This window comes from Carcharhinus amblyrhynchos, chromosome 23, assembly GCF_965287045.1.
Source record: "Carcharhinus amblyrhynchos chromosome 23, sCarAmb.v2.hapA, whole genome shotgun sequence".
Classification (NCBI taxonomy): domain Eukaryota; kingdom Metazoa; phylum Chordata; class Chondrichthyes; order Carcharhiniformes; family Carcharhinidae; genus Carcharhinus; species Carcharhinus amblyrhynchos.
In genome coordinates, this window is record NC_137346.1 from 9,078,598 (window position 1) to 9,091,177 (window position 12,580).

A 12,580-nucleotide genomic window follows, 5' to 3' on the forward strand; every position below is an offset into this window, starting at 1 on the left:
AAAAATCCCCTAGTCACCACACTCTGGCACCTGTTCAGATACACCGAGGGAGAATTTAGCACGGCCAACGCATCCTCACCAGCACGTCTTTCGGACGGTGGAAAGAAACTGGAGCACCCGGGAGAAACCCACACAGACACGGCGAGAACATGCAGGCTCCACACAGACAGTGACCCAAGCCAGGAATCAGACCTGGGTCCCTGGCGCCGTGAGGCAGCAGTGCTAACCACTGTGCCACCTGGAAATGGGAATAGGCAAAGTCGGAGTATTGCTAATACGAGGCAGGTGGAGAAGGTGGTCAAGAAGGCATATAGAATGCTTGCCTTTAATCAGCTGGGGCACTGAGTTTAAAAACTGGCATGTCACATTGTAGCCTTATAGAACATGGGCCACACTTGGAATATAGTGTCCAATTCTGGTCGCCGCACTACCAGAAGGATGCGGGGGCTTTGGAGAGGGCACAGAAAAGATTTACCAGGATGTTGCCTGGAATGGAGGGCATTAGCTATGAGGAGAGATTGGAGAAACTTGATTTGTTCTCACTGGAACGACAGAAGTTGGGGGGGGTGACCTGATAGAAGTCTACAAGATTATGAGGGGCACGGACAGAGTGGATAGTCAGAAGCTTTTTCCCAGGGTGCAAGAGTCAATTACTAGGGGGACATAGATTAAGGCGTGAGGGGCAAGGTTTAAAGGAGATGTAGGAGGCAAGCTTTTTTTTTTACACGGAGGGTGGTGGGTGTCTGGAACTCGCTGCCGGGAGAGGTAGTGGAAGCAGACACGATAGTGACTTTTAAGGGATGTCTTAACAAATACATGAATAGGACGGAAATAGAGGGATATAGTTTCCGGAAGGATAGGGGGTTTTAGTTCAGATGGACAGCATAGTTGGTGGAGAGCCGGAGGGCCTATTCCTGTGCAGTAATTTTCTTTGTCCTTTACAAAGGAATAGTTGCATTACAAGAATATGATTATACAAGGGTTGAGTTGCATTGTAAGAATATTACTATGTAAGGGTATACTTGCATTAGGAGAATATTACTATGCAAAGATATATTTGCATTATCAGATTCCTATACAAGATTGGGGCCACTCCATTTGTATCACACTTGTAACATAGCAAAACAGCACACAGCATTTCACAGGAATGATCAAAATGAAAATTGACACAGGAGATAAGAGAGGGGGTTAAAGGTTATGGGGAGAGGGCGGGAATGTGGAACTGAGCCAAGACAGATCAGCCATGATCTTATTGAATGGCGGGGCAGGCTCGAAGGACTAGTTGGCCTACTCCTGCTCCTATTTCTTATGTTCTTATGTTTTTATGTGCTCAAAGATGCAGGTTTAACAGTAAAAGAGGTAAATTTAGAAGAGGTGAATTATGCAGAGTGAGAGTAAACTATTGAAATGGGTTTCCATATCAGATTGTGAAGTCTTTTTGGAATCATTTCCCATTAATCTTCCTTGCCTGGATCGATCCAGTCAGTAATGAATAGCAGGAATTTATTGCCCTGTGGATTGTAGCAGATTTACTTTTAATGGCATTCTGTGTTGGCACAAAGGCTATGAGCAAGTAAGTAGTATTTAAATGTTTAAAATGAACTTTACACCGTTAATAGGATCATAAAATCTACAGGAGGCCATTCAGCCCCTCGAGCCTGCACCAACAACAATCCCACCCGGGTCCTATGCCGTAACCCCACATATTCACCCTCCTAATCTCCCTGACACTAAGGGGCAATTTAGCATGGCCAATCAACCTAATTGGAGTGTGGGAGGAAACTGGAGCACACAAAGGAAACCCATACACACACACACACACACAGGGAGAATGTGCAAACTCCACACAAACAGTGACCCAAGTCGGGAATCGATCCCAGATCCCTGATGTTATGAGACACTAGTGCAACCCACTGTGCCACCCGTTAAATATATACCCCAATTAAAGATTAATTTTTTTAAAAAATTGCAAAAGTCTATCTACCGTAGTCTTGGCCGTAAAGGAAGTTGTGTTTGAATTTAGAGAATCATAGTGTGGAAGGAGGCCATTTGACCCATCGAGTCTGCACTAACCCAATCCCATGCATTTACCCTCACTAGTCCCCCTGACACCAAGGGCAATTTATCACGATCAAACTAACTCTCACATTCTTCGGGAAACACATTAATTATTGAAACTGGAGACAAGTGAGACTGTGACATAACTGGTGCTGTGTACTGCAAGGCAAATTAGTGGAGCAAACCAGCTCGGGAATCAGTAGAACATTGCATTTGCATTACAAATCGGCACAGGTTAGAATTTGCATTACAACTCAGCATCAATTGTGACAAAGATTAGAATTAGCATAGAAATCAGCACAAACATCAGTAACATTTACCCTCACAACCAAATGGGAGAATTACAGTAAAGAAGCGGGGGGGAAAAGTAACTCTATTAAAGATTCATTTGTGACATAGGATGGTGCGGTTACCTGAGATATGAGCGTATCACATGCTGAACACAACCCAACACCTATAGAAATACCCGATATATTTATAACCTGTGGCAAAGAAACATACAATACATCATATTGCTGCAGGCACTATTGCTATGAACCATAGAATTGTGACAGTTTATTTATTAGTGCGAGAAGTAGGCTTACATTAAAACTGCAATGAAATTAGTGTGAAAATCCCCAAGTCACACTCCCTCAGTTCTGCAGTGGGAGCACACATCTCAGCACTCCCTCAGTTCTGTAATGGGAGTGCACCTCTGACAGCGCAGCACCCCCTCAGTACACAGTACCCCGTTAGTTCTGTAATGGGAGCGCATCTCTGACAGAGCAGCACCCCCTCAGTTTTGCAACAGGATCGTGCATCTCAGACAGCACAGCACTCCCTCAGTTCTGCAGTGGGAGCTCTGACAGCGCAGCACCCCCTCAGTTCTGCAGTGGGAGCTCTGACAGTGCAGCACCCCCTCAGTTCTGCAGTGGGAGCTCTGACAGTGCAGCACTCCCTCAGTTCTGCAGTGGGAGCTCTGACAGCGCAGCACCCCCTCAGTTCTGCAGTGGGAGCTCTGACAGCGCAGCACTCCCTCAGTTCTGCAGTGGGAGCTCTGACAGTGCAGCACCCCCTCAGTTCTGCAGTGGGAGCTCTGACAGTGCAGCACTCCCTCAGTTCTGCAGTGGGAGCTCTGACAGTGCAGCACCCCCTCAGTTTTGCAACAGGATCGTGCATCTCAGACAGCACAGCACTCCCTCAGTTCTGCAGTGGGAGCTCTGACAGTGCAGCACCCCCTCAGTTCTGCAGTGGGAGCTCTGACAGTGCAGCACCCCCTCAGTTCTGCAGCGGGAGCTCTGACAGTGCAGCACTCCCTCAGTTCTGCAGTGGGAGCTCTGACAGTGCAGCACCCCCTCAGTTTTGCAACAGGATCGTGCATCTCAGACAGCACAGCACTCCCTCAGTTCTGCAGTGGGAGCTCTGACAGCGCAGCACTCCCTCAGTTCTGCAGTGGGAGCTCTGACAGTGCAGCACCCCCTCAGTTTTGCAACAGGATCGTGCATCTCAGACAGCACAGCACTCCCTCAGTTCTGCAGTGGGAGCTCTGACAGTGCAGCACTCCCTCAGTTCTGCAGTGGGAGCTCTGACAGCGCAGCACCCCCTCAGTTCTGCAGTGGGAGCATTGGCCTGAACTCAAGATTGTGGAGTGGGACCTGAACTTACAGCCTCTGACTCAGAGAGAGTGCCAATACTGAGTCACACCTATCACAGGATCTTGGAGAAACTTGTCCCCTGATATCAGCTAGATCAGCAAAGAGAAATGACTGAACCCAAGAAATGCTTGAGCCGCTTGGCTCAGTGATGTCATTCAGATCTGTTTCGTATTTGTAAATAGCGTTTGATCTGTTAATAAACTCATTGTTTTAAATCTGGGGCGGCACAGTGGTTAGCACTGCTGCCTCACAGCGCCAGGGACCCAGGTTCGATTCTGGCCTTGGGTCTGTGCAGAGTCTGCACTTTCTCTACCTGTGTGGGTTTCCTCCTACAGTCGGAAAGACATGGAAACATAGAAGATAGGGGCAGGAGGAGGCCATTTGGCCCTTCGAGCCTGCTCTGCCATTCCATAGAACCCTACAGTGCAGAAAGAGGCCCTTCGGCCCATCAAGTCTGCACCAAACACAATCCCACCCAGGCCCTGCCCCCATATCCCTACATATTATATCCACTAATCCCTCTAACCTACGCATCCCTGGACACTAAGGGGCAATTTCTTAGCACGGCCAATCAACCTAACCCGCACATTCATTGCGATTAAAGCTGATCATCCAATTCAATAGCCTATTCCTGCTTTAACCTTTGATCCCATTCGCCCCAGATGTGCTGGTTAGGTGTATCGGCCATGCTAAATTCCCCCGGGTGTTCCCGAACAGGCGCTGGCGAGTAGGGGATTTTCACAGAAACTTTGTTGCAGTGTTAATATAAGCTTACTTGTGACACTAAAATAAATTTAAACCTTACAGTTATTGCTATACAACAAATCACTGTAGACATACTTACAGCTGTGGCAAGTGAAACGGCATCTAACTCTACTTTTCCTAAATGCCCGCAGAATATGGAGCTGACAGTACTTATACTAAATACCATCAGGTGTGAGAGAAACTGTGAAAAAAAAAGCGAAATTGGCCATTAGGATTCATTTGAACACATGTTTAGAGCAAACTTCATAGTGTGATGGAATACTGCCCACAGGTTTGGGCAGCACGGTGGTTAGCACTGCTGCTTCACAGCTCCTGGGTCCTGGGTTCGATTCCCGGCTCGGGTCACTGTCTGTGTGGAGTTTGTGCATTCTCCTCGTGTCTGTGTCGATTTCCTCCGGTTGCTCCGGTTTCCTCCCACAGTCCAAAGATGTGCGGGTTAGGTTGATTGGCTGTGCTAAAAAAAATTGCCCCTTAGTGTCCTGAGATGTGTAGGTTAGAGGGATTAGTGGGTAAACTATGTAGGGATGGGGGGGTATGGCCTGGGTGGGATTGTGGCTGGTACAGACTTGATGGGCCAAATGGCCTCTTTCTGTACTGTAGGGATTCTACGATTCTAAACGTAAAGTTATTCAGTCTGGTCATAAGAACTAGGATGGCACAATGGTTAGCACTGCTGCCTCAGTGCCAGGGACCCGGGTTCAATTCCCGGCTTGCGGAGTCTGCACATTCTCCCCGTGTCTGTGTGGGTTTCCTCTGGATGTTCCAATTTCCTCCCACAATCCAAAGATGTGCGGGTTAAGGTTGATTGGCTACGCTAAATTGCTTCTTAGTATCAGGGGATGCGTAGGTCAGAGGGATTAGCAGAGTAAATATTTGGGGGCAGGGCCTTGGTGGGACCATGGTCGCTGCAAACTCGATGGACCAAATAGTCTCCTTCTGCATTCTATGATTCTTTAAGTATAGAAACGCAGTCTTTTTCTGAAAAAAAGGTGAAATTTGTAAGTGCGGATATTCAGAGACTTGACTGCACCCATACAGGAACGCAGAAACTGAAAATATAAATGCAGCAAGCAACCAGGAAGCAAATGGAAAGCTAGCCTCTCTTGCAAGAGGATTGGCAAGAATAATTAAGTGTTTCTCTGATTGTTTTTGAGACACCACGTCTGGAACAGTGTGTAAAGGTAAAGGGTAAAGTTTGCCACAGTTGCGGGTGACCAGAGTCTGCTTTCTCCTTTGAGAGGGAGAGCGCGGGCTGGTGGTGATTTAACCCGAGGGTCACCACCAGCTGAGGAGCAAGGTTGCCAAGGCAGGGACTTTGCGAATAACCTCAGCCGGTACGGGAGTTGAACCCACGCTGTTGGCGTCGCTCTGCGTCACTAAACAGCCATCCAATCAACTGAGCTAACAGACTGCAGCAGTTCATCGCCACCTCCTTCTCCAGGACAGTTAGGAACGAGCAATAAATGCTGGCCTTGCCCCTGACACTCTCATCCCATTTATGTAACAAAAAAAAAGCCCAAATACGTGCAAGTTAGATGGATTTTGGCCATGCTAAATCATCCCTTGGTGTCTAAAGATGTGTAAATTAAGGGGATTAGTGGGGTAAACATATAAGGTTATGGGGACAGGGCCTTGATGGGATGCTCAGTTGGCAAGTTGGTTCAGACTCAATGGGCCAAATGGCCTCTTTCTGCACTGCAGCAATTCTATTTAAGAAAAATAAGTTGGTTTTGTCGTTCTAAACTCTCAGTTCAATGTTACTGAAAATAAGAATAAGTACAGCTCTATTTGACACAGATACAAACTCATGAATTGCCATCAACAGTAAATGAATTAGAATTCATAGATTATAGAATCCCTATAGCACAGCAGGAGGCCATTCGGCCCATTGAGTCTGCACTGACCACAATCACACCTATAATACCCCCATAATTTATCCTACTAGCCCCCCTGGCACTAAGGGGCAATTTAGCGTGACCAATCCACCTAATCTGCACGTATTTGGATCGTGGGAGGAAACTTGAGCACCCGGTGGAAACCCACGCAGACATGGGGAGAATGTGCAACTTTCACACAGAGAGTAACCCAAGCCGGGAATCGAACACAGATTCCTGGCTGGCACTGTGAGACAGCAGTGCTGACCACTGTGCTACTATGCCACCCCATTACATGTTTACATTCACAATGGGAATCCTGCTTAAAGTAAACCAACCTCAACAGCAATAACAATCAGTGAAAGCAAATGTTACACCACTAGTACAAATAACAGACGAAATGGCACAGAGCAACCCCACCTGAGAAGTTTTGGCACTTAAAGTAATTAGTTAAAATGTTTTTTTTTAAAGAATGACGTGAATTTTTTTCACAAAGCACACAGGAAAAAAAATCACTGGAATGATACCAAAGGCACTGGACTAGGTGGCACAGTGGTTAGCACTGCTGCCTCAATGCCCCAGAGTCCTGGGTTCGATTCCCGGCTCGGGTCACCATTTCTACGGAGTCTGCACATTCTCCCCGTGACTGCGTGGGTTTCCTCCGGGTGTGCCAGTCTCCTCCCACAGTCCGAAAGACGTGCTGGTTAGGGTGCATTGGCCGTGCTAAATTCTCCCTCAGTGTACCCGAACAGGCGCTGGAGTGTGGCGACTAAGGGATTTTCACGGTAACTTCATTGCAGTGTTAATGTAAGCCTGCTTATGACACTAATAAATAAAAACTCAACTTAGTCACATGGAGAGATGGGAAGCTTAAATTAGTCATCTCGGAGCAGTGAAGGTTAAGAGAATTCACAGAGTTCAAATTCATAAAAGGGTTTTGATCGAGTAAATAAAGAGAACTGTTTCCAGGGGCTGAAAGGTCAATAACCAAAGGGATTTAAGGCAATTGTTAGAAAAAGGCTGAGGATTTGTTTTTATATAAGCAGGGTGTTGTAATCTAGTGCTGCCTGAAAGGGCGGTGGAAACAAACTCAACAATAACATAAAAAGGAATCGGGAAAAACTCTCTACTCAAAGAAATATGGTTGTGCTGAATTATCTCAGGTCCTGGCCTTCGCATGCAGACTCGATGGGCTGAATGGCCTCCTTCTGCACTTCCATGGTTCTGAGAACAGGTCAGAGGCCCGGAAGCCTGTGGCGAGTAACTCACTTCCTGACTTTCTAAAGCCTGTCCAGCACCTACAAGTCAGGGGTGTGCTGGAATACGCCCTACATGCAAGGATGGGTACAACTTCAACAATACTCAAGAAGCTTGACATCACCCAGGACAATGTAGCACGCTTCATTGGCACCCCATCCACAAACGTCCACTCCCTCCACCACCGACACACAGTGACAACCGTGGGTACCATCTACAAGCTGCACTGCTCCAAGGCTACTTAGTCAGCACCATCCAAACCCACCACCACGCCCATCTAGAAGGGCAATGGCAGCAAGAAGATGGGAACACCACCATCTGCAGGTTCCCCTCTAAGCCACTCGCCGTCCTGACTTGGAAATATATCACCGTTCCTTCACTGTCAAAATCCTGGAGTTCGCTCCCTAACAGCACTGTGGGTGTACCTGCACCATGTGGACTGCAGCGGTTCAAGAAAGCAGCTCACCACCACCTACAAGGGCAATTAGGGACAGGCAATAAATGTTGGCCTAGTCGGTGATGCCCACGTTCCTTGAATTAATAAAACAAATAAATACGTGATGGGGAGAATTTTCAGGGCTATTCAGCAAGGGCAGAGGAGTGGGACTAGACTCTTTTGAGACTTTTGAAACTTGTGCCAGTTATTCAGGGAGTGGAATCTGCAAACACATGATGACAGAAGTCATATTAAAACTGACAAAGAGCTCTGACAAAGGGTTACAGAATCCAACAGTGCAGAAGAGGCCATTCGGCCCATTGATTCTGTGCCTACCACAATTCTACCCAGGTCCTATCCCTTCAACCCTATGCATTAACCCCCGATACTAAGGGGCAATTTAGCATGGTCAATCCACCTAACCTGCACATCTTTGGACTGTGGGAGGAAACCAGAGCACCCGGAGGAAACCCACAAAGGGACATCCAAACTCGGAACATTGGCTCCATTCTCTCTCCACAAATACTGTGGAGATTTTCTGATTTTTAGATTCCAACATCAGCAGTATTATGCTTTTAACGTTTTAAAACTGAGCGGGAAATGTTCATTTACAAATTATAACGTTATATATTTGCTATAGCCAAAAAAACCATGCATTAAGGTTTGTGAATAGGCTATGCCCATCTTACACAAGAGTTCTGAACAAGGGTTACAACCCACATTCACTTTTGATAATGAGATAATGTAAGTAGTCTCACAAATCCAGGTTAAAGTCCAACAGGTTTATTTGGTAGCATGTGCTCCAAAAGCTGGAATTGAACCTGGGTCCCTGGCGCTGTGAGGCAGCAGTGCTAACCACTGAGCCACCGTGTTGTTCCGAGGTGAACACCACTTGGCAGAAGGTCACAGGTCCCGCTGTGGGAGCAGGATTTCAATGTCACCCATGACAAAGACTAGCTCAGCAGCAGTGCTGCTGATTGAGTTCCAAAGAACATCTCTGTCTGGCCTGCGGCAGGTGCTGAGGACACCACAGAAGCAAGCAGCTTCTTAACCACACCTTCCTACATCCACCTGTTACAAATGCAAAAGTCCTGATTTGCACAGGGCAAGATCACAGCAACAGGTGGAATGAATAACAAGTTAAACAGGATTTGATGCTAAAGATTAAGCCTGTGCTATGAACTCATCACGATGTGGAGATGCTGGCATTTGCATATTCTCCCCGTGTCTGTGTGGGTTTCCTCCCACACTCCAAAGATGTGCAGGTTAGGTCGATTGGACATGCTAAATTGCCCCGCAATGTCAGGAGGATTAGCAGAGTGGGGTTACAGGGATAGGGCCTGGGTGGTTGGTGAAGGCTCAAGGGGCCAAATGGCCACCTTCTGCACTGTAGAGACTCTCTGAACACTTGAGGGAGGGTAATAGGTGCTCAGACTTTCGGTTAAGATCAAGCATCAGATCAATCCCAATGCCTTTTCTGGTCAGCTTGGATCTTGTGTCTCTCTCGTAGGCACCCATGAATTGGATTAAACTTGAATCTGAGTTGGTGTTTGGAGCAAGCAGGAAATGGATTGCCCCTCTCCACTCTTGTAACTTTAAGGGATGATGAAGTTTCCCTGCTTTTTTTGATCTGATGCCATGAAGTGTCATGTCTTTGGGAGTCAATGTTGAGGGTCACTCCCTCCTGCCCACCCCTTCAGTTGCCTGCCCTGATGGTGGGACAGAACACTCCCAGACATGGAGGAATCTGGACCTCTGACATAAAACTATGACTCTGAGCGTAAATATCTGAGATTGCTTTCTAAACGTGGACATTGGAACATTATAAACAGATGTACAAGCAAATAAAGAGAGTTGAAAGAGATGAAGCCTGAGGCCATTTACCCACTCTTTGAAGCAGCTTTAGGGTGTTTTTGTCCTCTCTCAGAGCAAAGCTGGGAGACAGCCAAGTTCCACACGTGAGGATAGCCTCAACCAGGATCTTGGATTCATGTCACACTATCTGTAACCTTCACAACTTGCCTGGGCTTGCAAAATCTCACTAACTGTCCTGGCTGGAGACAATTCACACCTCTTTAATCTGTGCTTAACCCTCTCTCCACTCACATTGTCTGCACCTGTAAAGACTTGATTACCTGTTAAGATTCACCTTCCAACCATTATCTTGTAATTGAGTCTGTGTCCTTGTGCAAGGATCTCAAGGAGTTGGTTTGCAGGTAATTAAGAAGGCAAAATAGAATTTTGTCCTTCATCGCTAGAAGGATGGAGTTTAAAAACAGCGAGGTTATGTTGCAGCTGTATAAGGTGCTAGTGAGAATACACCTGGAGTACTGTGTACAGTTTTGGTCTCCTTACTTGAGAAAGGATCTACTGGCACTGGAGAGGGTGCAGAGGAGATTCACTAGGTTGATTCCGGAGTTGAGAGGGTTGGGTTATGAGAGACTAAATAGACTGGGGCTATACTCATTGGAATGCAGAAGAATGAGGGGAGATCTTAAGGAACATATAAGATTATGAAGGGAATAGATAAGATAGAAACAGGGAAGTTGTTTCCACTGGTGGGTGAAACTAGAACTCGGGGGCATAGCCTCAAAATAAGGGGAAGCAGATTTAAGACTGAGTTGAGGAGGAACTTCTTCACACAAAGGGTTGTGAATCTGTGGAATTCCCCCCCAGTGAAGCAGTTGAGGCTCCCTCATTGAATGTTTTTAAGGCGAGGATAGATAAATTTTTGAACAGTAAAGGAATTAAGGGTTATGGTGAGCGGGCGGGTAAGTGGAGCTGAGTCCACGAAAAGATCAGACATGATCTTACTGAATGGCGGAGCAGTCTCGAGGGGCCAGAGTGCCTACTCCTGCTCCTAGTTCTTGGTGAACTCATCTCTCCACTCACCTGAAGAAGGGGCAGCGCTCCAAAAGCACATCATACCAAATAAACTTGTTGGACTTCAACCTGGTGAGACTTCTCACTGTGCCCACCCCAGTCCAACACCAACATCTCCACATCAAACACTGGCAAAGCCGCGGGGAGGTTCTGCCCCCTCCCTGAGCAAAGCTGGGAGAGGCTGAGGTTTTAAAGCAGAGGCAAGTGCAATGATTTACTCACCACTGGCCCAGCAAGCCGGGAGAGCTCTCGGACTTTCTTCCAGAAGCTGCGGCCAGTGACAGCGGCCACCCTGCCCAGTACCCAGCTGCCCGCTCCGGGGCTGGCACCGCTAAAGCTCTCATCACCAGCCTGGGCCATGCCTGCCCGCTGCTGCCCAGCGCCGCTTCCCTGCCGGGGCTCTGCCCAGGAGCCGCTCCCCGGAGGAGTGAGGCTGCCGGGCGGGGAGGGGACACAGGCTGCAGCGCTGGGAGTTCCGGAGCCTCCGCTCTCTCAGTGCCGGCTCCAGGTGAACTCCGCCTCGGCAGCAGCATCTAATCAGGACTCTGAGCAAGCAGCAAACCCCACCTCCACAATCCCAACCCCATCATTACCCCATTCCACTGACAATTACCCCACCCTCTATCACTGTCCCATTCCCTCCTCAATTACCCCACCCTCTCTCACTGCCCCATTCCCTCCTCAATTACCCCACCCTCTCTCACTGCCCCATTCCCTCCTCAATTACCCCACCCTCTATCATTACCCCATTCCCTCCTCAATTACCCCACCCTCTCTCACTGCCCCATTCCCTCCTCAATTACCCCACCCTCTATCACTGTCCCATTCCCTCCTCAATTACCCCACCCTCTATCACTGTCCCATTCCACTGACAATTACCCCACCCTCTCTCACTGCCCCATTCCCTCCTCAATTACCCCACCCTCTATCACTGCCCCATTCCCTCCTCAATTACCCCACCCTCTATCACTGTCCCATTCCACTGACAATTACCCCACCCTCTCTCACTGCCCCATTCCCTCCTCAATTACCCCACCCTCTATCACTGTCCCATTCCCTCCCCAATTACCCCACCCTCTCTCACTGTCCCATTCCCCCCACAATTACCCCACCCTCTCTCACTGCCCCATTCCCTCCTCAATTACCCCACCCTCTATCACTGTCCCATTCCCTCCTCAATTACCCCACCCTCTCTCACTGCCCCATTCCCTCCCCAATTACCCCACCCTCTATCACTGCCCCATTCCACTGACAATTACCCCACCCTCTCTCACTGCCCCATTCCCCCCCACAATTACCCCACCCTCTATCACTGCCCCATTCCCTCCACAAGTACCCCACCCTCTGCTACTGTCCCATTCCCCCCACAATTACCCCACCCTCTACTACTGTCCCATTCCCTCAACATGTTACCCCCCCCCCACAAAAGCTTTGTCAAAGGGTCACCTGGACTCGAGATGTCAGCTCTTTTCTCTCCTTACGGATGCTAGCAGACCTGCTGAGATTTTCCAGTGTTTTCTCTTTTGGTTTCAGATTCCAGCAACCACAATAATATTCTTTTATCCTTCTATCCTGGCCTGACTCTCCTATCCCTGATCAGTTCCCATTCAGGCAGCTCCTGCCTCTTCCCCACACCACAGCACACAGTGTTAGGGGGTAACAGTATCAGCTTC

At 48.1% G+C, this 12,580-nt stretch overlaps 1 protein-coding gene across 3 annotated transcripts in view; it reads right to left on the reverse strand.

Annotated features, from left to right (window-relative positions):
* LOC145357249 (multidrug and toxin extrusion protein 1-like) overlaps nucleotides 1-11,399 on the reverse strand; it is a 53,648-nt gene extending 42,249 nt beyond the window's left edge. Inside the window, exons 1-3 of one of the 3 annotated variants that reach the window (XM_080210418.1) lie at nucleotides 11,130-11,399; nucleotides 4,537-4,638; nucleotides 2,472-2,540 (exon numbers count right to left, since the gene is read on the reverse strand). In XM_080210418.1, the coding sequence (XP_080066544.1) occupies nucleotides 2,472-2,540; nucleotides 4,537-4,638; nucleotides 11,130-11,267 (309 nt within the window). In that variant the 5' untranslated portion in view covers nucleotides 11,268-11,399. Of the gene's footprint in view, nucleotides 1-2,471; nucleotides 2,541-4,536; nucleotides 4,639-10,916; nucleotides 10,986-11,129 lie in introns of those variants that run through there. The other 2 variants (XM_080210420.1, XM_080210419.1) reach the window with 2 other exon arrangements.
* Between the last annotated feature and the right edge of the window lie 1,181 nt (nucleotides 11,400-12,580).